General features: G+C 46.2%; 1 protein-coding gene across 3 annotated transcripts in view; it reads left to right on the top strand.

Annotated features, from left to right (window-relative positions):
* Window positions 1-6782: 6782 nt before the first annotated feature.
* Window positions 6783-25450, top strand: part of LOC147627508 (ycf3-interacting protein 1, chloroplastic-like) — a 38200-nt gene continuing 19532 nt past the window's right edge. For all 3 annotated transcript variants that reach the window (XR_015268251.1, XM_086814424.1, XM_086814423.1), the window contains exons 1-2: window positions 6783-7218; window positions 19783-19827. Coding sequence is in view for 2 of the 3 variants with exons in the window: in XM_086814424.1 (XP_086670550.1) it covers window positions 6913-7218; window positions 19783-19827 (351 nt within the window). In the remaining variant the exon portion in view is untranslated. The remainder of the gene's footprint in view (window positions 7219-19782; window positions 19828-25450) is intronic.

Consider the following 25450-nt stretch of genomic DNA (forward strand, 5'->3'; position numbering starts at 1 on the left):
TGCGGAGTCAGAATTGGACCAAAGTTTGTTAGAATTGGAGGCAAACATTTATGGTGTACAAATGACTAACCATTCAATAGAGTCATCTTATTCTTAAGATGTGAAGCCAAATGTTCCAAAAGATGAATTGGTACAGATGCTAGCAAAGGATTTGACCAGAGAGGAAAAAGAGATGTGAAGCCAAATGTTCCAAAAGATGAATTGGTGCAGATGCTAGCAAAGGATTTGACCAAAGAGGAAAAAGAGAAATATGAAGAATTGCTAGACAGATATCCCAAGTTGTTTGCTAAGGATTATACTCGGATAAGAGGTACCACTAGTGTTGTTTATGAAATCAAATTGAAAGAAGGAGTGATGCCAATAGCTCAAAAACTAAGGAGATTAGGGACGATACAGAGGCACATTTTAGAGATAGAGGTTACCAAGCTACTTTTATAGGCTGGGTTTATTTATCCAGTAGATGATGCTGAGTGGGTGTCTCCTATTGTTATTGTTCCTAAGAAGGGGAATAAATGGAGAATCTATGTGGACTATAAACCACTGAATGCTGCTACCAAGAGACATCACTACCCTCTTCCCTTTCAAGATGAGATATTGGATTAAGTAGCAGCGCATGAAAGGTACTTAGTATGTGATGGTTTTAGTGGATACTATCAAATTAGAATAGCTCTTGTTGAGGACCATAAGAAGACCAGTTTCATTACTCCATAGTGATGACTTTTGGATTGCTTAATGCATATGCCAGTTTTCAGAGTTTGGTGGACAAGATCCTTGCCCCATATCTGGGAACTTCTGTGAGAATATTCATGTGTTAACCACTCTGGTTAACATTATTTTTCAAGCATGGCTATGCTTCTTGTAACTTATATTTTTGTAACCGTGCAAAGCGCTTAATGATAAAAGAGATATGGGATGACTGAGCTTATGGATTATGTAATGCCGGTCATAGGAAAGATATGTACATAGAACTAGGAAGCTAGTTTTGGGCCCCCAATTATAAATGGGCGGCCAACCATTGTAAAATGAGAGCTTTTGTATAAGACATTTTATGGAATATGAAAAGAGACAATCCCATTAGTCTCATTTGAGTTTTGCCTCTCTCTCACACTCTCTTGAGCTTGTGGATGCATGCTTGTGTTGTTGATACTTGCATGCTTGATTGTTGGGGTGTATGCATGTTAGGGATGGTGATGATCTAGCTTCTCCTCTCCTCTCTCCTCTCTCGACTCTCTACCAAGGTCCCTCTTACATGCATGTGGCATGGAGTGAAGGTTGAGCTTTCCATAGCTCCATCTTTCTTGCTCTTCACCTAGCTCTTGAATCTCCACTTGGGTGACATAAATGGTGGTGGAGTGAGCCCCTAGTGGCCTCACAAAGGGGAGTTAACCCTCATTAGGGTTGGCTAAGTGCACATCTCTGACTCGACCCTTGCATGGTTGTTTCTCTTATTTTTTCCCTCTCTTATGTGCAAGGTTGTATGTTTGGATTAACATCTTTGGCTAGCACTTAGCTTAGGGTCCTCCACTTACTTCATTTGCTAGAGTCCTCAATTTTGCCCGATTGGAGTACAAATCCACCGGTTGTTTGCTTGTGTTTGATTTGTTGTTTGTTTGTTTGATGGTGTTCCATGGAGCTATGGAAGTCAACCGAAGCATTGGAGCATTGAGGTCTTCACCAAGTGCAGGAGACACAGGTAAGTGTTCAATCTTTGCCCTTGACGTTCATACAATTTTTGATTTTTTGTTCATCTTTTCATTAAGTTTGCATCATAGTTTAATTATCAAAACAATCTTAATTTATTAGGTTTCTTTATGCATTCTAGGCATCAAATAGGTAGCTAGAGACTAGCTCTAGCTGCCTATCAAAACAAAAAACCAAAAAAACATTGGAAAGATACTTGAATTTGCAAAAATCAAAGGAGGAAACTAGGCCAAAATCCCATTCTGGATGAACCTTTGAGAAGCAAACGCCCGTTCCATTTACAAGACACGACCGTGGGGGTAAGTTTGCCATGCCCGTTCCATACAGGACACGGCCGTGGTAAGTTTGCCATGCCTGTTCCATTCCTTCCAGGCAAATCTTGGGAAATCTTCAGGTATTAATTTGGCAGCTAGCATTAAAAAGAGAATATTTGCATTAAGTAGGCATAAATTGCATTAAACCAAGGGGTACAACTACACTGTCAAAGAATATTGTAGGTGGTAGTCAAACCTACAACCTTAAATTCTCTGAAAAATCTTGTAAAACTAGAAGTGCCACGGTCGTTCCATTTGTGTCACAGCCGTTCCTTTCCAGAAGCGTATGCCCATTCCAACATGTTCCCTTCTTCAACTGCCACACCCTCGTCATTTTTGCCACACCCATGTCATTCTCTTTTGCCCCTTGCTCTAGCAAGCGTATATGCCCATACCATTTGTCTCTTCGGAAGTGTACGCCCATGGCAAACTTGCCACGCTTGTACCATCTGCTTGCCACGCCTGTACCTTCTCCATCCAAAAGCACACGCCTGTTTCTTCTTGAGGCCACATGCGTCATTCAGGAAGCTTACGCCCATGCCATCTACTTCCTGAGAAGCATACACACGTTCCCTTCTGAAGCGTACGTCCGTACCATCTCAAAGCGTACGGCCGTACCATTTAAAAAAAAGACTCTTCACAGGGGGGTTCTGCACAATAATTTCGCACATTCATGCACGTACGTTCGAGTAAATTGGTGGAAAACAACCCTCTCTTTGATGACGTAAACTCTCCCAAGGCTGCCTTGCTCATAAGGTCAGACCCATCGGTTAATACCGCTTGGAGCCAAAGGGTGCTTATCTTTGACAGCACTAGTGAGAGCAAAGACCATCCCAGCATGGGACGAGAAACTGCTGACCTCAAAACAAGAGAACCCGAAGCTCAATGTATGGACATACCACATGTCCAAGAGCAAGACCCTACCTCTCCCACACACTCACAGAGAAGCCTTTCTTTGAGGCTCTGCAACTTTATCTTGGGTAACACACAGTTGGAAGAGCCACAACCTAGGGCGAGAGGTATCGAACATCAGCAGGAAAGTGATCCCACGTATCATAATTTAATAGAGCACCTTGCCATGGAGCTAGTGCACGTCGTTAAAAATTTATCTTGCTAACCTTGAACATAGCTAAGCCATATTGTTTTAAGAGTTGAGGATTAATTTTTTAGAGTGTATCTAGTTGATGATAGATAACATACTATTGGAATAAGTTAAGACAATAGAAATAGAAAATTGATAGCGATTTGAGGCTTGAGTAAGTGAAAAGATGGAAAATGAAAGCGATGGTCGAAAGTGTACAAAAATCACATGGTCATGTCCTTTTTTGCTTTGGTTTGCTTGTTTGGATCTTTCATTAGCCATGCCTTTCTAAGAAAGCGATCATGGAAAAAAGCTCTTCAACTTCCTTGGAGAGTACATATCTTTCACTTGCTAGGAGGAGATCATCGGCTTCCTCCGTGAGGTCCTCTTCAAAGAGGTTGGATTCACAGATGGGATGAATGGGGAAGAGACCATGGGAGAGGCAACTACCTAGCTTAGATAGGATGATAGTGGTTTGTGGGTTCCAAGCTGCTGCTAACGCATGTTCTCTTGTTAATGATGAAGTTTGAAGGTGAACAGGTTAGCAACATGGTGCACTCCGATGAAGGTATTAAGCTAAGGGTCCGAACTGAACTGAGCTTTTGAGTAGGGGATGGGGAGAGGGGAGGAAGGTTGTTTCACTGCTGGAAGGAAGTTTAGAATATCCATTTGGGAGGGGTACTAAAGGAGGAGGGAAGGAGAAAGAGAGTTGGGATGCAAGAGAGGAAAGAGTGAAGGGGTGTAAGTGAGGAAAGACAAATAAAGTTTATTGTGCATTCAACCCATTCAGCCCAAGAAATCGAGTTGGAGTTAGAAGAGAGCAGCAAACTTGGGTTTGCATGCTCAAGTGTACTAGAGAATATTGGATTGGCATACAAGGAAGATATTGCCTGAGTCTACGTGAGTCAAGTGGGGGGATGCTCCAAATATTGGATCACAAGTTTAAATGAAGTAAGCTTATTTCTCTTCCCCCTTAGGTAGTCTTTCCTCATAGGATTAGTCCATGGGTCGTGTCCCCCCAATAGAATTTATTAAGAAATAGGTCCAAGGAAATTGGAGCTATTTCTCTTCCCCCCTATGTAGTCTTTCCTCATAGGATTAGTCCATGGCCCTTGTCCTCCTAATAGAATTTATTAAGAGGGTGTAGGTATTAAAATCCTAATTTCTTCAGAATGGCCACATCTCTTTTAGATACAAATCCCCCCAAATGGTTGAGGGAAGTGCTCCTTTTTGGATAAACATTTGCTCAATGCTCCACCCTCGTGTTGTTTTTGTGGTAGGTGACAAATGTGCTCTATTTTGTAAGACCCCTAGCCGTTGTAGTGAGAACCCGCCCACGACAATTCTAGTTTAGATACTGATTGGTGTGGCCAAGTGTGGCCAAATGGTTAGGAGATGACTTATATAGACTTGGCAAACCTGCCAAGTAGGATGCATGCTTGTGGGGGCTAAGTGACTGCATTAGTGAGTTCTGGCCAACACATTGTTCTCAGGTTGCATAGCCCATTTGAGGGGGGTCCATACGATCTTAAATGGCCTTGGGAGTTGTATAAAGTGCCTACATGACTTTGTTGTAGTCTAATATGGTCCTAGTCGGATGACATGGTTGGTTGTCCATTTTGGACCAAATTATGGGTTGGCTAACGTGGCCAACCTATGTCCATGCTGAGCTTGGGTATTATATATAAACTATGTTGGTAGTCTTAGTTTATCATCGAGTTCAGTGTGTTCAAGCGGTCTTGTAAGCAAACATCCTTCGTAGAGTCTGTCTAGATGCCATCAAAGCTTTTTCCGTCGTGGAGCACATGAGTGGGCATATGCCTTCAATTCATAATCAAGCGGACGCCATCAGTTTAGCACAGTAATATTGTTTACTCTCCATTTCTTTTTGCAATTCAGTGCTTTATATTGTATTGATCCTACTTCCATTATTGTGTTTTCTTACACTTCTAGCACAATAATGATCTATCTGCCAATCAACCCATAACCTAAGTAACAACTTGGAATCTCTACTTTCAGCCACATGATCCTAGGCCCTCCTCTCACATCTTGGTGTGGATTGAACTACTTGATCTCCAACTATCTTTCTATCCTTGCATTCCTCTATTATGTGAACCTTTAGGTGAATTTTTAGGCTACATATGGATTAGGTTTGTGTAGAAATCAACCTTCTAGAACCTCTCCATGACTTTATCAAAATAGATACAGGTCTAGGCACTCCTTTTAATAAAAAAGTCATTTACAAGAATCTACCTAATATGTAGAATAAAAGGCTATTTCTTGAAAGATTTTATTAGGAAGATCTCTTTGAGAAATAGAGAAAAGTCTTTGACACCCAATCCTCCCCCTCCTCCATCAAAAAATTAAATTGATCATGAAGGCTTTGTGATTGTCTCAAGAGGAAAAAGAGACATTCCATCAACTTCTCATATTCCCTCTACTATCTTCTCATCTCAAAATCAGTACATCCTTGTAGAAGACCTCACTATTCCTCAAATAATGAAGGAACCAGTCCCAATATTATTAAAAGGATGTAGAAAACTCTAGACTTCTACACTTCTAACCAAGGATGCGAACATGGAAGATTATGACTTCTGATATTCCCTCTACTATCTTCTCATCTCAAAATCAGTACATCCTTGTAGAAGACCTCACTATCCCTCAAATAATGAAGGAACCAATCCCAATATTATTAAAAGGATGTAGAAAACTCTAGACTTCTACACTTCTAACCAAGGATGAGAACATGGAAGATTATGAGGGAGCTGAAGGAGGAGTCTATTCTTGTTACACCAGCTAACAATGTTATCATTGTTGACTCTCTTAAACTCTCTATGGATACACACGATTTTGCTCAGTTGAAGAGGAGATTTGCCAAAGTTGGAATAGAATCCCCCTCTCCTGAAGCTAAAGTCTCTAGAAGAATAGGGAAACCGACAACAGCAAGTATGAAGAACATCTCTATAATGTCCTATAACACCCAAGGTCTCACGCACCCTTTGAGACCCCAGATTATTTTAAAATGGATGTTTTAGAAAAGATCTCAGTCTAGATTTCATCACCCTTCAAGAGTCAAAATTGGGGGTCCTGAGCTCAATCAACGATCGCACTCAATCAAGAAAGATTATATATGGTTTTTCACCGACCACCAGAAAGATTACAAAGGTGGTGCTATGCTGGGTATTCACCCTGAGTGGAAAGACTCTAATGCTCATTCTTGTTGGCAAGAACAACATCATTAATCCCCCTGACGGTCATGACAAAATTCTTGTGATGCTCATTCGTTGCAGTATCATTGCCATACACGTAAGCATTTTGAACTGAACACCGAACAGCACCAAGAAAATTGTCGAGAATAATTGCAAATGTTCTAATTGTTGAATGTAAAATAAGCCCCTCACAAAATTCTTGCACATCAACATGATAAACATACACCCTCTCTCTCTCTCTCTCTCTCTCTCTCTCGCCCTATCTCTGTGTACTTTAAGCCATGCATGCCCTATCTCCCTCTATTTCTTTCTTTGTACTTTAAGCCATGGAGATCCTCTCTCTCATTAAAAATCAAGTGAGCTGGTTGAACTTCACCTCTGTTATCCAATTTTAAAAATTTAAAAATATGAACCAAAAAATAGCAAATAATCAACGTCCACGACTTAATCCTCGAAAAAAGCCCCTCGTTCGACCGAAAAGAAGATAGGTCGTCAGAAGGTACATCAGTTCCAATCTACAATTTCATCAGAAGGTCCATCAGTTCCAATCTACAATTTCATCACTCATCAGCCGTTTCAACGAGAGTTTATTACCCATTCCTTCTCTATGGCGTTTGCAGCTGCCTCTTTTCCTCATCTAAGGGTACAGCAGCTCCCTAATGTTTCGTATTCCAATGGGCCAGGATGCAGTGCTCCATGTACGCTCTCTCTGCGGGTGCGGCCCCCCACCCCTAGCATGCCCTCCTCCACAGCCACCACCAGGAGCAGCAAGCTGAGGCACCCCCATGGAACCGCTAACCATCGCCTGCACAGAATGGTGCCCCACGTCAATGCCGATACTGCGGTGTCACAAGCAGAATTTACTCTCTCTCCCGAAGAGGAGGATGAAGCCAATGCTCGAGAAATTCTGCGGGTCAGTATAAATTCGAGACAATTGGTTACTTGAACACATTCTGTATCCGTTGTGATGCATCTACTGAGCTTGTTGTACATAATGCTGCTCGCCACAGAGTGCAGTGTTCCAATGGTGTGGATGATTAGCTGGTCCTTATTTCCGTTTTGGAAGGCGAGCAGCCCAATGGGCGTTTCCTCGACCTAGAAATCGCCTTGCGGCTGCTGTGGAATTTTCTCCTGAATGAGAGTCCATCCTCTAAAGGGTGGCACTGGGCGCATGCCACTTTCTTGAACAGAAATGCCTGCCAGCTGCTCCTAAGGAAGCTCAGAAGCTCTCACATCACTTTACCCTGTTGTAACCCCATGACAGCCAGTAATGTGCCATAGGTCAGCCATTCCAACGTGGGAAAATCAGTCGCACTTCCGCCTCTCCCCATTACCAGAGGAAATGGCCTCTATACGGCCATTCCCTACTCCATAAAAGTCGCAAGTGGAATCAATTCTGCAGTGCTGTGTCGGGAGCATCCTATTAATATGTCACATAATAAAAGCTTCATGATTAAATGGTTGAGATCCCGTTTCCCATGACCAGCGACGACCATAACCAATGGTCTCACATTTAAGACTTGATAAAACATCCCGAACGTTTGTTTCAAATGCTTCTCCCACCCTTTTTTGTGGATGGTCTCTTCTGTCTCTCATGGTTTTCACTTGGATGCTTGGTTGGATTAGAACCATTCAGAGGGCCAAAGCTCAACTGATGCTCAAAGGTTAGACACCGTGCTTGAAAGTTGTTTATGCAATAAGTGATGCTATAGTCTTGAGTGCTTTGATGTCATCTCCATCCTTGTCTATCAATGATTTCTTGAGCTTACTGGAGAACCTATAGACTATGTTTGATGCTATTGAAAAGGTAGTTGGAACTCTTGATGTGGCTCCAGTAGAATGTCTCAACACAAGTGGTGAAGTGTCTTTCACAAATAGCTTCAACATATGGGCACCACCTTGCTTACACATGCATTCGTGCAAGGTTGCACTTGTTTGCTGTCTCCTTGCCACGAAAATTTCATTTTGGGACACGATTGCGGTAGGATGCAGAAGCTCTCCAATATTCACCCCCTATTTGAAGACGGCAATGAAGACTTCTTATTTATCTTGTACATTTGCCAATAATTGTGTGTTGTTGATTCAAAACTCCAATGATTATGTTTGATCTGGCTGCTGGGGCTAGGGTTTCCAGATAACGACCAAAGCAGCTGGCTACCAATTGGGCATTTTAAAACATGAAACGCACCATCATTTCCCACGTGCTTTCAAGGCTCTTCTATTTTTGTGTTTTGTCCCCAAGATCTCAAGCACATTTTCTGATGATGGAGTTAAGTCACCCTCAGAGTTTTGGCCCGGGTTATTAGTTCCCCCACACATGCATTGGGTTCTCTTGCCAGCTTGGCTGAACCCATGAACCTAGCCTTCTTTCAATAGCTTGCCTCAGACGAGTATTCACACTTACAACAGGTGTGCATTCTCATGCCGTTGTGTATAATGCTATCCTTCGGACCACTTTTTTAAAGGACTTGACTTCATCTCTTGGCCTCGGTCCTCTCATTCTTGTCCAAAGCATTATTTATTGGCTTTTTTCCCACTTGGTCCTTGCCAATTCGTTAGCCAACTCACTAGGGTTGTGACATTCTCACCCCTTTAACAATAGATATCGTCCTCAATGACAACTTAGGACCAAGTTACCTATACCCAAATCCATCTTTCTAAGTTCTATCTAACAATAATTCCACGTGCATCACCCATGTGAGTGCCAGATGGACATGCTTCATACTTGCAGCTGCCTCAAGGGCAAGATTCGAGGAAAAGTATGGGCAGATTGGAATACTTCATCTCTCGGCCTTGATCCGTGCATATATTGGTCTTGATCCACTTGATCCTCGCCAATTTGTTAGCCAACTAACTAGGGTTGTGACATTGGACAATCTCACCCCTTTAAGAAGAGTCATCATCCTCGATGACAACTTATGACCAAGCTACCTATTCAGCTTTCTTAGTTTTATCTAACAATAATGTCATGTGTATCACCCATGTGAGTGCCACATGGACATGCTTCCTACTTGCAGCCATCTCAAGGGCAAGTTCTCGAAGCATAGTCACAGGGGATGCAGGGGATGGGAGGATGGGACATGGGGATGCCGTTTCGGGACGCGTCCGAACGGGGACGGTCGGACAAGGGACGGGGGACAGGGACGGCTTTGGGCAAGGACAGTGTGGGGGACGGCGATGATCCATTGCACAGTCTAACGGTCATTTTTATGACCGTTTTATGGCCATTGGGGACGCCGTCTTGGGGGCCTTTTTGGGCCACGAGTCTTCAAGACTCTTGCCTATCTATATAAGAACAAGCACACACACACACCTTCAAGCCTCAAGTCTCATTGCTCATTGCTCAAGAGTCAAGCTTCAAGTGGCAAGCCACACACACACACAAGCACTCTAGTCTCTCTCCCTCAAGAGTCAAGCCTCTTCCAACTTCCAAGCCTCTCACACAACGACTATAGTCTTTCTCCCTCAAGCCTCTTCCAACTTCCAAGCCTCTCTCTAGTCTCTCTCCCTCAAGCCTCTCTCTCCCTCTCTCAAGCTATCAACTTTCAAGTGACAAGCCATCTTCAACCATGGCATCCTCCTCACTTGCCGGGGCTTCCTGTAGAAGGACGATGGGAGGACATGGTGGGAGGAGGTTAACTACACCCCATCTGCTCATGGAGGCGGTTCTCGGCCATGGGCATGCAAGCTTTGCCCGTACCGGCGAACGGGTGGCACCAACAAAGTGCGAGCCCACCTCTTGCATGAGGTGCGGTTTTGCACGAATGTCACGCCCAAAAAGAGACCGGAACTTCTCGACAAGCTTGCCTTCTATGAGGCAGTCAAAGTGGCAAGAAGGACACCATGAGTGGCCGTGGATTCCGTGATAATGGGGAGAGGAACTCAAGCCTCTACGATGGAGTCATGTGGTGGATCGGGCGCCGATTGGCATCATGCACGCCATCACCTTCACCATCGAGTCGGAATGTTGCTCTATCCATCACGCCGGCACCCTCCATCTCCACGGCCTCTCAACCCTTGCGCGGCCCACGGTGACAATCTACACTTGGGAGAATTGGAACCACCAGTTGAAGGAGGAGGTGGATATGGCGGTGGCCCGCTTCTTCTTCCACACGACCACATTGCCTTTCAAGCGGCTAGGTAAGTGTGATTGATCATCGCCGATTCATCATTCATGTTTTCATCATACTAGTCCCCTTCTCATTAGTAAATTGCTTTCTTGAATAGGTTGGAATACTTCAAGGCCATGGTTAAACAGATTGGGAGTATGGCTCAACCTATACGCCTCCCTCATCCGAGAGCTTGCGCGCACTACATTGCTTGAGAAGGAGAAGCGCATTGTAGAGCAAGCATTTGACAACACAAAGCGGCAATGGGGAGGAATGGAGTCTCCCTCATTGTGGATGGATGGAGCGACACCTGTAAGAGGAGTATTCATGGCGTGGTTGCATATTCCCGCGGAGAGATGTAATTCATCTCATCTCATGATGCATCCGGCACCGGGAAGAGTGCGGATGTGCTTGCGGCGGAGTGGGCTACCACCATGGAGATCATTGGCCCTGAGCATATAGTGGGCTTGGTTGCGGATGGAGAGCCTTTGAATAGGGCTGCGGGAGCTATCCTCCAAGGTATGTATGGACATGTCATGGTGTCCTTTTGTATGGCTCATTGCCTAAACAACCTCCTCAAGGACATAGGGGCATGGCCATGGATCAGCCCGCTCATTGAGGAGGCCAACACCATGGTCTCCTTTGTCCTCAACCACCGACGACTTCGGCATGAGTTCAACAAGAGGTGCTCTCTCTCCTATGTACGCTCTCTCTATCATATCCCCTATCAGCCACCCCTACCCCCACCATCAAATCCCCATCCCACCACCTCCACTTTCTTCACAAAGGGCATTGTCCTCAAGGCCATTCGTAGACTACGCAATGAGCGAGCCCAGGATCATGAGGGACTCACTGCCGAGTACATCTCGCATGCCGATGATACCCTGGCGCCCCTATTAGCCTACATGTTCAATAGAGCCCTTTGTGAAGGATTTCCACCCTCTTCCAACACCATCACCCCCATCCTCAAAGCCAGAGATCCACTTGATCCTAATAATTACAGGACGATCATGATTGGCCACACATTGGCCAAACTCTATGGATCAGTGCTAGAGGCGGAGCTCAGTTCATTTGCAGAGAGGCAAGGATGCAGAGCATCAGGACACATCTCCACCCTCCGTGCCATCATCGAGGAGGGTAGAGCACGACATCACCTACATTGATGAGATCTCGAGCTTCATTGACGGATTAGGCGGGACTGGCCCCACATTGGCAGACATATTGATCTCCATACTACTAGTATTATGCAGATGACATCGTCGTCCTCTCAGACTCAGCCGAGGGGCTTCAGAGACAGTTGGATGCCTTACAGGACTTTTGCACTCAGCGGGACGTCTGTGTTAACCTTGGTAAAACCAAGGTAATGGTCTTCAATACCTCTCGCCCCTTCACATCCAAATCGAGCTTCACATATAGAGGGGACCTTGTGGAGATTATCTCATCCTATGTCTACCTTGGTGTCACTTTTAGTGGCCCATGCTTCAAGAATCACCATGCTTCCCGCAGCACATGCCAGAGTGACATGGGGATATGCAGCCTTGAGCTTACTTGAGCGGCAATGCTTCCTGGCACATATCCAGGAGCCTAGGACGAATGGCTGGCTTTTTGACACCCTTGTCACACCAGCCTTGATGTATGAAGCAGCCTTCTGGGGGACTAGATTTATCCGATGAGGATTGGCAGCGAGGTCATGATGTTCTCTCGTATGATCCACATCAAACCATCAGTCCCACACCAGATTATCCAGGTAGAGTTTGCTGGAGCGCCGATGGTAGTTGATGCACTCTTCCAGACAGTTACATACCTCCATCGCGTCAGTCACATGGATCCCCACAGGTACCCGAGGCTTGCCTTAGAGTCCTCAAGACAACTAGCACTTGAGGGCCACTCTGGAGTATGGTATGCACTAGTTTCCACTTGGTTCTCAGTATATGGGCTCCGCATGGACCGCCTACCCCCCCTTCAGTACAGTTTGGACTCCCCTTTTCTCTGGCTCTCTCACACGAGGATACCAACCAGGTTATCCGGTTAGATCTTCTCAACCTATACACATGGATCACACCTTCGGAGCTCCCCACAAAGATGCACTTCTACATAGATCACTTCCTTACACTCACTGAGGATGGATTCATCCAGCAGCCGGGATACTGGAGTGTTCACATGTTACATGCCATGCGGATTGCGATTGGCCAGATACGGGTTTCATCCCACCGTCTCAGAGTGGAGATAGGTAGAGCTGAGCGCATCTTTAGAGCCGGGAAGCTCGTACGGAGACCCAGAGAGGAGAGGATCTGCCGATTATGCCACACAAAGGTTGAGACAAAGGAGCATTACATATGCCGCTGACCAATATACTATGAGATCCGCGGGAGGTTTCACTATCTATTTCACGAGAGGGATTTGGTCCACTCTCCAAGATCATTGACTTCCAGGACCAGCGTTGCCTAGGCCTCTTCCTGCTTGAGCTCCGCAGACTCAGGGACACCTTCTTGAGAGAGCTCCAGCCCGAGCCACCCTGCCCCCTCCCTCGTCCCAGCCAACCATCACTAGTTTCTTCCGGACCCAGGAGGTGGAGGACACCGATATAGTGGATCTTGTGGACCCTCCATGAGTTGTTCTGGACCTACCTCGCCCGAGAGGAGTTACCTTGGACCGACGAGCCTCCGCACTCCAGCGTGCCCCCCCCCCCCCCCCCCTGTCGGCCACGATCACCTCATCAGCTCCAGATCTAGGACATGCTCCACCGCCATCGAGCTACCTTTCCACATGACATAGCTGAGGGAGACCTCTCGGCCATACTCATTAGCCCCATGCTTGATATTTTGGAGAGTGGTATGCCATCTACTCGGAGCTGATGCTGCTCTCATGCTTCTATGTTCTTAGTATTTCCATGATGAGTTTCCATGGATAGTTTTGTATCGCCCAAGTGAGGTAGCAATGTTTATGTTTTCTTTCTGTTTTATTTTCCATTCCATGATGAGATATGCATATCCATTTCGCATCTAGTAGCAAATAATTCTTGAATTCCAAGAGGAACTTTCTAACCATTGTCTTTTCTCTTTTTCTCATAGAATGAAACATAATCTGTTTTGGCTCTTCCATCCCTGGTGGATCCTCCAAAATAGGCTCCTCTTGCGGTAGCCTGTACATGGTTTCAATAAACTGTCATGGAAGGCATTATGTGTCCTCCAATGATCTGAAAGGTCCAACCGATAGCATACATGGTTGATCTTCTTGGTAACCTGAAAATGTTCATATACCATCACTCCCTGAGCTTGGCGATCCAAAGATAAAATCCATAGCAGTACTCTCCCATAGAACATTCAGTGGGTGCAATAATCTTGCTAGCTTTTGTTGGTCAAACTTGACCTCCATACATTATTGAACATAAAACTTAATGTTATTTTTGCTAGGCCAATAGTAGTAGCTTCTCCGAAGCTTGAGTTGTTACTTTTGGCTTCAAGTCCTTTGTTTCACATAAACGGGTTTACTTTTTAAAGGAATCTTCCTTGTTGACAAGAAAAGTTACAAAATTTCCATTCTACAACGAAACATGGCCCTCATGGTACAAGACTGCTTCAATGCAATCTCCTCTTGACAAACTTCCTGGCAAGATGTCAATCTGATGATCTTCTGATCTGTCTGGCTTCTTGCTTTGGCTTGTCGGGACATTTTGCAGCCATGTGTCCCTTCTTTCCACATTGGAAACACTTCCCTTCTTTGGCGTATTCCTCACGTTGCTTGAGGTTGCTTGAGGGACAATCTTCTTCGAAAGAGTGGAGGTTTGTCCCATTCATATGCTTCTTCTCTTGAGACTCAGCTCTTGATGGGGATTGGTCTTTAAACTTCTTCTTTTGAGGTGGATCCCGACTGTCATTCTTTGTCTTGCCGTCCATCCAAGTCATGTACAAGGCCTCGGCTTGCAAAGCTTGGTCTTGGGCTTCTTCCAAAGACTTTGGACCAGCCATGTATGCTGCTTCCGTGAGCTTTGACAAACTTACGCATTTCCATTAGTGGTGGAATAGGAGGATATTAAGTAAACTTTAAAGAAACTGCCGAAAAGTTGTTAAGGTAAGATGTCACATTCTCACCAACTTTTTGCTTTACCTCATCCCATTCCTTCTACACATCTGCTTCAAAGTTTGCGGGTAGAAACTTCTTGTTGAACATAGTCTTGAAGTTGGTCCATGTCTTCAGCTCGGTCCCTTCCGGTACCACTTTTATCCACCAATTCAAGGCGGCATCCTTCAAATGCATACAAACCATGCGAGCTTTGACTTTTCGGAGTAGTCGTCGTCTCCAAAAGCAGCATCAAATTGCTTAACAAAAGATAATGCTTTTTGTGTATCCTGCTTTCCATGAAAAGCATCAAATTTGATGCTCTTCTCTCTCGGCTTGAAGTCCATCTTGCTGGTTGATGTAGGGTCCTTTGCCTTCCTTTCCCTTACTTGTCCCGAAGAAGCTGCATCTGAGAAAGCAAGCCTGGGAATAGCCTCCCTGTTTCCTCCACAAGAAATAGACTAGGTAGCTCTAGATCCTTCTGCAATGGTGACTCCTTTGGCCCGAAGATAGGCTTTAGCAGCTTCAACTCCTTCTGCTTCGGTGGCTTGATTTGATCCTTGATGAAATCTTCAAACATCCGAGCCCTTCTATGGTCTTGTTCCTTCTTGGCTTTCCAAGCTAGGAATTCCTCATCTTGGATTGGTTCCCGTCTAGAAGTTTTGTATCGGCCTCATAGTTGTCCCCTACATGAGGCCCTTGGTCTCCCTCTGCCCCTGACATGGCTCTGTCACCCCAAGAAAGTTTCTTCAAGAGAAATCCTTCTCTAATACCACTGTAAGCCTAGTGGGGCATGCCGTGATCTTGCACAATACACCACATTGAGCAGGGAACAGGCTAGGCCCCGCCCCCTTTCAGGAATTTATTCAGAAACAATCCACGGGCACACGTTGGCCAGGATCAATACAACAATGAATACAAAAGCAAACAAATATGCTGATGTAGAATCCCAAGTCGAAGTCCGTGTCAAGGCACGAGATCTCTGAGCACACCACAGGGATGACCCACAAGAATCTCTCACTGGGCTAGTACGAGATCCAATACCCAAATCCAAGCCTAGATCCAATGCAAGTCCAAGTCCAAGTCCAAGTCCAAGTCCAAGTCCAAATCCAAATCCAAATCCAAGTTCAAATCCAAGTCCAAGTCCAAGTCCAAGTCCGAATCCAAGTCCAAATCCAAATCCAAACCCAAGTCCAAATCCAAATAAACTCAATATCCAATCCGTAGAAAATCCTCAACAAAACAAACACCAAGTTGGCGATGGAATCCTTAACCCGAACCCGGATGGCGGATTTGTGAACTTGGAATCGTATCTCTTGCCGAAAAGCTGAAGAATACACGGGGCAACGCCGACGCTGTTGGGCAGAGGCTGAGCAGCGCGGAGATGGTACAAGGCAGCGGCACATGGCAACGCAAAGGGCTGTGCAGGCAGCGGCACAAGGCGACAGTTCTAGGTGGCGCTTCATAGGAACACACAGATGTAGCCGTGTAGAAGCAATGAAAAGAGGAGAGAGAAAAAAAATAGAGTTTTCACCTAAATCTACAGCCAAAAATTTGTATGTATATACAAAGTTAATGGCCATGGGTAGCGACAATATCTCAGAACCAGCCTGAAGCTCTGATACCAATGTTACATCCGCGGAAGCTGTGTGTCTTCTTTCAGCCCTAAACACTTTTCATAGGAACACATAGATTGTAACACGCGAAAGCTCTGGGGGTCTTCTTTCAGCCCTAAACACCATCTAGAACATGCCGATGCGAAAACGTAGACAGAAGGGAGAGTAGAGAGAGAGAGAGAGAGCTGGAAATTCAGTATATTCATATAGTACAAAAAGGTACTCTAGTCTACAGCCCTAAGCTGCCTTGCTAAAAAGGTGAACATCACCCAAAACAGTCCCTAACTTGGGCCCATTCCTTAAAGGAATGAATGATTACAATGAGGAGCATCCTTGCTATTTATAGGCACTTGAATACTTGGAAAACTGGCCGACTGCTGGTCGGCCAGCCTACTGTGCTTTAAATGCCTTTAAACGCTGTCTGACAGGTCTTCTTGCTTTGTCATGATGCGCCTGCAGCCTGCCTCTAAACTGGTACAGCCGACAGTCTCTTGTCTCAGCCGACAGCACCCAAGTTCCTCTCCAAGTCCAACACTGCCTCTTCTGCACCTTGTGCTCCATCTTCTGGTTCTACTGCTCTTTTCCTGGCTCCCCCCCTTCTGGACTAGCTCCAGAGAATGTCCATGGCATTTCATGCACATGACATCCTCCTTTGCTAAACTTGATGACGGGATTCCAACTTTTTCCTTGGATGATTGTCATCATCCCATTTTGTTCCGGGAGTCCCTTTGTCATCCATCCATCACTGGCAACCCCTTTTCTCTGAAAGCCCGGCCCAGTCTCCAAAACCACTCTGACTCTGAATAAGATCTATGCATCTGTTCCACCCAGTCCCCAATCCATTCCTGCCTCGACTCTGAACACTGTCTTGGTCTTCATTCCTGAGAAATGAGTCTGGCACTCTCACATCACCCCTTGGAGGATAATCCTCCCTTGGGACCGTTGCCCGAGAACCCATCTAGCTCACAAGACTGCCATCCCCTCTGGCTTTGTGGAACACCACCAACAAACCTCCTGGGAGCGCTTCCCGTTCCTGTGTTCCTTGCCTTGGGCTTCGTACCCGTGCACTTTCCTGTACCTTGGACCTGCACACCTTCATATGGGACTGAATCAGTGTTTAGCTTTGCTGAGCCTAATGCTTTGATACCAATGTAACACGTGGAAGCTCTGGGGGTCTTCTTTCAGCCCTAAACACCATCTAGAACATGCTGATGCAAAAACGCAGACAGAAGGGACAGTAGAGAGAGAGAGATAGCTGGAAATTTAGTATATTTATATAGTACAAAAAGGTCCTCTAGTCTACAGCCCTAGGCTGCCTTGCTAAAAAGGTGAACATCACCCAAAACAGTCCCTAACTTGGACCCATTCCTTAAAGGAATGAATGATTACAATGAGGAGCATCCTTGCTATTTATAGGCTCTTGAATACTTGGAAAATTGGCTGACTGCTGGTCGGCCAGCCTACTGTGCTTTAAATGCCTTTAAACGCTGTCTGACAGGTCTTCTTGCTTTGTCATGATGCACCTGCAGCTCGCCTCTGAACTGGTACAGCCGACTGTCTATTGTCTCAGCCGACGACACCCAAGTTCCTCTCCAAGTCCAACACTGCCTCTTGTGCTCCATCTTCTGGTTCTACTGCTCCTTTCGTGGCTGCCCCCCTTCTGGACTAGCTCCAGAGAATGTCCATGGCATTTCATGCACATGACATAGATGCAGCCATGTAGAAGCAATGGAGAGAAGAGAGAGAAAAATGTAGAGTTTTCACCTAAATCTAAAGTATATTAATAATACCAAAAATCTGTATATATATACAAAGTTGGTGGCCATGGGCAATGACAATATCTCAGAACCAGCCTGAAGCTCTGATACCAATGTTACATGCGTGGAAGCTCTGTTGTCTTCTTTGTTCCTATGATGCAGCCATGTAGAAGCAATGGAGAGAAGAGAGAAAAATGCAGAGTTTTCATCTAAATCTACAGTATATTAACAATACAAAAAATCTGTATGTATATACAAAGTTGGTGGCCATGAGTAGCAACAGTATCTCAGAACCAGCATGAAGCACTGATACCAATGTTACATTTGCGGAAGCTGCTGTCTTCTTTCAGCCCGGAACACCTTTCATAGGAACACATAGACGCAGCCATGTAGAAGCAATGGAGAGAAGAGAGAGAAAAACACAGAGTTTTCACCTAAATCTACAGTATATTAATAATACCAAAAATCTGTATGTATATACAAAGTTGGTGGCCCTGGGCAGCAACAATGTTGGAATGGATTCTTGCCCCTCGCTTCTCACGCTGCCATGTGGCAGTCTTTTATCCCACATAGTGGGTTGGGGTCAAATTAACCCCTCTATATAGGGCAAAATGCCCTTGGTCTCCCCTCATCCCCCACCTTTATGGTGGTTCTTGGGATCTTCGGGTGGGGGGGACCTAGCCAGTTGTTGGCCTCCGTTCGCATGGTGCCATGCTTCCACTATGCGCGTGGTGCTCTGCTGTTCTGTGTTCACCGTTCTTTCATGGTATCGGTCTTCAGAGCAACGCCAGCTCTTGCTCGGCTTCAGGCGTCACATCTAGGGAGGGTGTTGGAATGGATTCTTGCCCTCTGCTTTTCACCCTGCCATGTGGCAGCCTGTTATCCCACATAGTGGGTGGGGGCCTAATTAACCCCTCTAATAGGGAAAAATTCCCTTGGTCTCCTCTCATCCCCACCTTTATGGTGGTTCTCGGGATCCTCGGGATCTTCGGGTGGGGGGGGGGGAGGGGGGGGGCGGACCTGGCCGGTTGTTGGCCTCCACTTGCGTGGTGCTTTGTTGTTCCGCATTCAATGTTCTTTCAGACAATATCCCAGAACCAGCCTGAAGCTCTAATACCAATGTTACATGTGCGGAAGCTCTGTGTCTTCTCTCAGCCCTAAACACCTTTCATAGGAACACATAGATGCAGTCATGTAGTAGCAATGGAGAGAAGAGAGAGAAAATCACACAGTTTTCACCTGAATCTACAGCATATTAATAATACAGAAATTTGTATGTATATACAAAGTTGGTGGCCTTGGGAGGGATCAGATACCAAGAATGAATCATGTACAAGCCTTATATAGGCCAGCGAAAGTCCTATTAGACACTCGCAAACCCATGAAATCTTTAAGACTCTAACCACTTGCAAGTAACTTAGCAATGCTTCCCCAACCCCCGACCCCCGACCCCTTCCCTCCCCGCCCCTTACTTTTCTCTCCGCGTGTTTCTCTTTGAACAGTTTGAAAATGAAGATGGTAATGAGTATGAGAATTGTTGTGGATGTGCATAACATGTGTAGGTCGAGATCAGTGAGGTCCTTGTATTTGTCTTCGTAAGGTTGTGTTGGTCTTGTACATCAAGTTAATTTGGATGTAATTCTTTAAAAGCATTCTTCAAAGAGCTGTTTTTGTATCTCATCTCAAATTTTCTTGCAGCCTAAAGTAGTCTCTAAATGAGACAATTTGTGATTCGTCTTGGATGCAAGACTGCTGGACATCCTAGAAGTTGTTTTTTCTAAGACACTTTCCTATTTTTCTCAAGTATTGCCATAATTTTTGTTTTGCAAGGATGAAATCCTAATCAATGTGCCAAGCTTTTCTTTATAGCTGTATGCATTTGCCTTTCCTTGATGTCAAAAGTTGGAAACTTACACATCATGGTTCTGCTTTGCAGATTTTGAATATTCTCAATGACAAACGAGATATGCCTTTCAATGAGGTTGTAGATTCTATCTTTTCAGTTCTAACCATTTATTTGTCCTTGTTTGTAATATGATATATGCACATCATGTTACAATTCATATAAAATGTACATGTATATCAAATGTGTATGCGTTTATAATTTCTCGAGGTTGCAAATCTCTTGATTAGCAGCTCCAATATTTTATTTTTTGATTGCTTGTGTACTTATCTGCTTGCTTGCACATTTTTTTTGTTTGGGTACTTCTGGTTGGATATGTGGCTGAGGATAATGTGTACTATGAAGCACTAGCAAGTTACTCCTCTGTTGAGGCTGCAAGCGACCTCTGTCAAAGCAGTGAGGTTATAAAGGTGGCGAAAAATCTCATTGAGATTGTGAACCCTACAGGTGCTCACTGAGCATGCCTTTGTTCAACATCTGATCTAGTTGGCTCTGTGGTGGGAAATCCTTCCGGTTCTCTTTGATCTCTAGGTAGCGGATGTTTTCCTTAGAATTGTGGGCCTGGGGGATGCCACAAAACGCCTAATGAGCAGCCCTCATCCTAGCTATCACAATTTTGTGGACTAGTATAGACTTTATCTCGCTCTCATTGCTGGCCAATCCTTCAAAAGGAAGTATGGAGCATCGGGGCGGTGTCTTCTCATCCACAGTGGTGTGATTGTAGGAGTCTATCTCTATGTCGACAGATCTCACAGGAAGAGAGTTACAGATCTCGCATCTCCGGAGGTTTGACAGAAACTCAGTACGAAGGGCTTTGTGTGAATATATGCTCTTATGTGTGTGTGTGTGTGTGTGGAGTGTGTGTATGAGAGCATATCTTGATACAGAGTTCTGCACCCACTATTGGGCACTGATGACGTTAGTGGGGATGTCGTAGTATCTAGTCCATACTACGCATAATGGAGTTGATAGTTATATAGTCTTGTGGGTTGACTACCATGAGTATATAACATGCACGTTCCTAAAAGGTGAATTCGGGCATGTTCCTTGATTCATCTAGGTATATATATATCTTTGGTCCTCATACTCAATGACTCTACATAAAGGATTGAACCCCTTTTTGAACAAACATTGGTAGCACCCTTACCTATTTTAGTATTCTCATATAGATTGTCTAATTGTTTCCACCTTGTGTGTTTTGCACACCATGCAGATCAGAAGCTCCTTGTGCTATCGTGTCTGCTTCACCTCTTGGCTTTGTCTCTACATAAAATCTATTTGAAGAGACACATAGCTGCCCCATACATACCCTAATTAGTGAACCTTAAATCATCTTGGCATTTCGATAAACCCCTTCAGCCAATGTCTTACCAGGGAAAAAAATATTTTCTAGATATAGATTGACCAGCTATCATTAGTAGTAGTTTAAGTTACTTGCTTGGTGGCCGGTTGATGTGGGAAAGTGGTTTTTGATCAATCAGGTAAGATCTAAGGAGTCGGTCCATGTTACCAACAATCAGAGTGACCTTGAAGAAACAATTGCAATGTCACACGGAGAAAGATAAGGCAAGACATGAAAGGGGATAGTGTTCGCTGGTCTCATTTTTTTCCCCTTCCATGAAAAGATCCTCCATTAGTCATAAAAGAAAGAACATCTGCAAACATGAACTACAAAACAGCTCTCGAACATCTGCAAACACGAACTACAAAACAGCTCGAGAGGAGCGATATGTACAACCGTCTCGAGTGTAATAGAAAAATCAAGAGGGCGGACTCCCTCTCTGGCTGGCCACTCTTAGAGGGCGTCTACATTGGGGCCGCCCGCCGGGGGGTGGGGGGGGGTGGTGGTTGTGTAGGGGAGCCTCATTGGGGGCCTGTAGTGCCATGATGGGTGCTCCGAGTCCATATAGGGAGGAATGGGCCGTGGCTTCACATGTGGAGAAATACTTTGTGCCTCTATTGCATTCAATAAGGTGCTCCCATCTCCCTTGAAGAGAGTGTATGATGTCCGTCCATGTGTGCTAGACATTCTCCTGCACGCGGGCCCGGGCGCTGCCGGGCGCCTGGGGGGGGGTGGGGGGGGTGGGGTTGTATATAGGGGAACTGTTGATTGCCTCACTGCATGTAACACGTCATATATGCCAGGTGAAGATGCTAATGATGAGCTCTCACAGTTAGCATACCTGGGTCTTCTGAGTCCACTGGGATGCTGGTACGGTGATGGCTGAGATGGCGGAAGTGAGAGCTGAAGGGCAAGGCCAATGCCATCCTCCTCATAGTGCAATGCCTCCCCTGCCTCTCAGGCCACTGCCCCCCATGTGACAAAATGAAGTGAATAGATGGAGGATCTGCTTTCAAATTTGCTCTGCCTGTGGACAATCCCAAACATAGCGTCTTTGGTTTTCCTATGGTGCCCTGCACTGAAGCTTTTGGAAGCTGAGTCAAGTGCCCATTGTTTGGGCTGGCCCTGAGCACAGGTGGACCCATGCTATGTGTGAGTGAGCTCGAAGGTAGTGATTAGAGGGGAGACGAGTGAGAGCATTCCACAACAGAGGCTGCTGAAGACGTTGCTCGCCAAGAGATGCTCGCGAGACGAAAGAGGAAGGAGGATGGGCCTCCCAAGCACGAAAGCTTGTGGAGAGGAGCCGCTGAGAAGATCCACATGATGCTGGGCATCCACTGCCCTCCACGGGAAGGGGTGCAGGCTGAAGATGCGAGCAAGAAGGAAGTCCTTCCATGGTTCTCCTCCCGCTTGGAGACCACAGACAATGAGCTTCCCTAGAAGGGCCCGGCGGGTCCCTGGATTAGCAATGCCTAGGCCTCCCTTGTGAGGAGGCGGAATGATGACTCCATGCCACCTTGTTGCAAGCTGCACGCCCATTGTTATTGGCGCACAAGAAGTTCCAAATGAGTCACGGGTCTGTTGAATGCAAGACCGAGAGAATGCCCACCATGAAGTGAAGTACCACATGGTGGCTTAAAGGACATCGTTGGCCACCACCACCTGTCTAGCCAAGGAGAGTTGAGCCGAACTCCGGTATAGCAGCTTCCTCCGAATACTCAAGAGGAGGGGGATGAGATGCTGCTTGGAAGAAATGTCTATACCCACATGGCAGCTGAGGTAGCAAATGGTGGTGCCCTTGGGAATCCATTGAAAGGCCTCAATTGGATGCCAGGTGGGGGTGGGACAAAAACCGTATGACTTGTGCCAATTGATGAGGGCATGCAAGACGAGGTAGAAATCCTCGATGGTTTTGCGACCAGAGCTGGTAATAAATGACCCTGAGGGTATGCAAAAGATGAGAGAAACCAATCGCCTGGTCTCACAGGGTGTGGTCCGCTGTGGGGCCATCCCACTCCGTCTTTGCGGCTATGCAAAGCAGGAAATAGAACACTGCAGCACCAACGTCAGTGGGTTTAGGGTGGGAGTGATGAAGGACAACACAGATCCAGAAAGGCGCCACCTCCTCCTCGAGAGAGCTGGAGTCGAAGGGGAGGCAGCAAAAGAAGAAATTATCCACCGTGTGACCTATGAGGCAGCGAAAGATTATCCATCGTGTAACCTGTGAGGCATGGAGGGACACCCTCATGATCAGGGAATATAGAAGATACTGGGGAGGAGCAAACGAGGATCTCCACTGGGTCCGAGAACTGCTGATATGATTGATAATGGGTGGGTGGCAGGTCCGGAGCCACAGGAGGGCGGACCATGCTCTCGTGGGGGGGCTGTGGTGGCTGAATGAGGGGGGCGAGGTTGTGGCGAAGCTGGAGGAGGTGGCAGGCCCCAGGGGGCGGGGGGGGGGGGGGTGCTGTGGCAAAGCTGGAAGAGGCGGTGAAGGTGGGGGGTGTGAGGCTGCGTAGAGGCTGGGGTGACAGAAACTTGGTCCTGGAGGCCATCCCGGGTGTGGTAGAAGGGGCCACCGGGCCCCGGGGGGGGGGGGGGGGGTTGGGTTGGGATCTGGAGATAAATGCTTATAACGGTTTGTTGGCAAGGCAAAGTCCACAGGAGCAGGGACTGGGCATGCTTATAAGAGGATCCGGAGATAAATGCTTATAATGCTTTGTGGCAAGGTGAAGTCTGCGGGAGCATGGACTGCCTCAGGTTCTGGAGATAAACCCTTATAATGGTTTCCATTGAATCCCCAGTGTCTAGGGGTCTCCACGGGTAGGAAGATGTGAGGAAATGCAGTTGATCAAGAAATCCTTCCAGGGTTCCTCCCCGGGCTGCAGTCCTTGAAGGAAGGAGCTAATCTCTAGTAGTGCGGTATCCAGATCGGTCGCTACCTACCCAGGAGGAAAGTTGTGGGAGGTCCAATGTTGGAAATTGGGGGCCACTTCCCGGGAGGTTACCCATCCCAGTATAGTGTTCATGCCACTGCGCGCTTAACCTCCACCACTCTAATCCCTTCCAAGCCACGAAAATTGGTGGAGGGGGGATGATAATGGCCCTAGTCTTCAATTATTTATGTATGATCTCATTATCTCTGGCACTATGCATGTGGTATGTAGACGGCTAGGCCATGACCTTCCAACACCCTCCCTCAATGGCCAAAAATACGTAGGGTACCCAGAGGCTCTGATGACACTTGGCTCAGAGGTCTATGTGCTCTCACAAAGATGTTACCCGGCTATTCCAGCATATGCCCGCCTGCTAGTGATTACTCCGGGCATACCAGCACGACGTAGCCTTCTTAGTCGTACACACACTCGGCCTTCGTTCAACTCCACCAAGAGGAATTGGCAAGTCAACCAGCTCCGCTAGCAACATCTCAACATGCCCTCCCCGCATAGTCACAAGGGAACGTCGTTCCAAGCTCTTGGAACGGGGGAACGCGTTCCATAGAGATAGCCGTTCCCGTTCCCGTTCCAAAATGGCACCGCAGACCATGTAAGAAATATAAGTGAACTATGTATCATGTAGAACACACCTATGCATTATCATGGCCACTACTGAGATGGTTTGAGGTTCTTTCTTTACTATGCCTCTTTCCAAAGCATTTACAGATATATAAAGTACATTTATAAACACATTTATGCAATGATGTGGCGTTCCCGATTCCGTTCCCTTTTATTCAAGCTTTTCGTTCCCGTTCCAAACAGTCATCCGTTCCCCAAAACGTTCCCGTTCCCTTGTGACTATGCCTCCCCGGCTCTAATACCATGTTGGAAATTGGGGGCCACTTCCCGGGAGGTCACCCATTCTAGTAGTGTTCACGTCACTGCGCGCTTAACCTCCAGTGCTCCACCACTCTAATCCCTTCCAAGCCACGAAAATTGTTGGAGGAGGGATGATAATGGCCCTAGTCTTCTATTATTTATGTATGATCTCATTATCGCTGGCACTATGCATGTGGTATGTAGACGGCTAGCCCATGACCTTCCAGCATCCAAATCTCCTCAATCCAGGCGGAGATGGAGGAGGCTGGCTGCGGCCACTGCCTCCAAGAGTAAGGGCTCATAACAGTTCATTGTTGCAGGGACCAGTATCTCGAGAACTATTCCCTCTTCTGAGGAGGAACCATGACGAGGTGTCTGCGGACGGGGCTCTGGGAGTGGGCCCCCTCCTCTATAGGGGCTTGGGGCTCCCGTTTGTGCTCCCTCGTGTGCTCACGCTTGCGATGGTGCTGTGCGTGTTGGTGCCCCCGATTGGGTTGCCGGCAACCGTTCTTGGTGGGAGGACTCGGGTGGCTGTATGGGGTTG

This window comes from Cibotium barometz, chromosome 20 (genome assembly GCF_041138505.1).
Source record: "Cibotium barometz isolate CiBa-2024 chromosome 20, ASM4113850v1, whole genome shotgun sequence".
NCBI classification, from domain to species: Eukaryota; Viridiplantae; Streptophyta; class Polypodiopsida; order Cyatheales; family Cibotiaceae; genus Cibotium; species Cibotium barometz.